General features: G+C 50.8%; 1 protein-coding gene across 1 annotated transcript; it reads right to left on the bottom strand.

The window, feature by feature from the left end:
* Positions 1-193: 193 nt before the first annotated feature.
* LOC114819090 (aspartate and glycine-rich protein-like) lies at positions 194-614 on the bottom strand (the record flags this gene model as incomplete). The annotated part of the gene is made up of 2 exons (XM_029087570.1): positions 194-361; positions 447-614. Coding segments are annotated over 2 exons (336 nt in total), but the record flags the coding sequence as incomplete, so codon positions are not given.
* Positions 615-2,070: the final 1,456 nt, after the last annotated feature.

Consider the following 2,070-nt stretch of genomic DNA (forward strand, 5'->3'; position numbering starts at 1 on the left):
AAGGGGATGGGTTTAGACACAGAGCAGGACAGGGGATGCTGCGACTGCTGCTGCTCCCAGCACCGTGTGGGGAAACTTGTCCCTGTGTGCTGTCCCTGTCACCAGGGCAGTGAATGTCCCCTGCCCCATTTCATCCACTCCCTGCCCTTGGTCCCGCAGCCACTGCCACCCCCCTGGCCCACCACCCCCTCACCGAGTGCCAGCCCTCTCGGAAGTGATCCTCGGGTCCTTGGAAATCTCTGTCATCCCAAGGGGGACGATCATCCCAAGGGGGACGGTCATCGGGTGCCCATCTCCTGTCCTCCTCATTCCAAGGGATGTTGTCAGGGCCAGGGAAGGGTCTGGGGTCCCAGGGACCGGGCTGCAATGACAAATTGCCACCAGTGAGGATGGTGACATGCTGAGGGTAACCATACAGCTCCCCACCCTCAGTTCCCTCTTCTCACCGGGTGCCAACCCTCTCGGAAGCGATCCTCAGGTCCTCGGAAATCTCTGTCATCCCAAGGGGGACGGTCATCCCAAGGGGGACGGTCATCAGGTGCCCATCTCCTGTCCTCCTCGCTCCAAGGGACGTCAGCAGGGCCAGGGAAGGGTCTGGGGTCCCGGGGACTGGGCTACAAGGGCAAATCACCACCAGTGAGGACAGCAGCGTGCTGGGGTGTTTCCCCCTCCTGCCACGACCCTCGTGTCCCACGGGGTTAAGGATGGTGAAGTGTATATGTAAGCAAAATAAAACTTTATTATCATTGATAATGGTGGGATTAGGCTAAAGGACATTAATCAGAATATCTACTACAGGGTAGAAATGCTATAGCTACTATTCACTGCAATTATCACTCACTAAATCAGTAGTTCAAAGCTAGTTTGATAATTAATTCGTGTACAGAGATTGCTGTTACTCACCCACGTTGAGGACTGTGGGCAGCTCTCTTCCACTCAACCTCAAGGGCTAAACCTTGAGGGACGTTCCCACTCAAGGAAGGAATTTCCAAACACACTCCTATGGGGAAGGGTGTGCTGGAATCCCTCCTTGAGGACTGTGGGCAGCTCTCTTCCACTCAACCTCAAGGGCTAAACCTTGAGGGACGTTCCCACTCAAGGAAGGAATTTCCAAACACACTCCTATGGGGAAGGGTGTGCTGGAATCCCTCCTGTTCAAAAATGGGACAAGGCTTTTATAGCATGAAGTGATTAACTACTAGTCACTTGGTGCCAAGCCAAACCTTCTACCTCTATAAAATGCTGTTTATCTTTATCGAAGTGATTAACTACCAGTCACTTGGTGCCAAGCCAAACCTTCTACCTCTATAAAATGCTGTTTATCTTTATCATTCTTTTGTTCCTCTTTCCGGGAACATCTGGTTTCACATCCTACCCCGTGACACTTATTCTTGGGGTTGCTGAGTCAAGCTAATCCCCAGTGTCCTTCAACACTAAAGGACAGTGTGACCTCTCATCGCAGCTGGTAGTTTTGCACCAGAGAACTCGTACGAGTGGGGTGAATTTTGAGACAACGTTCTTATTTCACCCCACCTAGGCAGAGCATCCTGCTGACACTGCACTCAGTCACTTTATGCTATAAAAGCCTTGTCCCATTTTTGAACAGGAGGGATTCCAGCACACCCTTCCCCATAGCAGCATGTTTGGAAATTCCTCCCTTGAGTGGGGACACCCCTCCAAGTTACCCCTCAAGGCTGAGTGGAAAAGAGCTGCCCACAGTCCTCTACGTGGGTGAGTAACAGCAATCTCTGTACACGAATTAATTATCAAACTAGCTTTGAACTACTGATTTAGTGAATGATAATTGTAGTGAATAGTAGCTATAGCATTTCTACCCTGTAGTAGATATTCTGATTAATGTCCTTTAGCCTAATCCCACCATTATCAATGATAATAAAGTTTTATTTTGCTTACATATACACTTCACCATCCTTAACCCCGTGGGACACCTCAGCTCTTTCTGCTTCTCCCGTTCCCAGGGGATCCCCTGGCTTTTCCCCCCCCAAGATGTGCAGGTGAACCCCAACAGTGCTGTCTCCCCTCACCCCTGTCCCTGTCCCCTTACCGGCC

Source organism: Antrostomus carolinensis, unplaced genomic scaffold (genome assembly GCF_000700745.2).
Source record: "Antrostomus carolinensis isolate BGI_N321 unplaced genomic scaffold, ASM70074v2 scaffold37651, whole genome shotgun sequence".
Taxonomy (NCBI): Eukaryota; Metazoa; Chordata; class Aves; order Caprimulgiformes; family Caprimulgidae; genus Antrostomus; species Antrostomus carolinensis.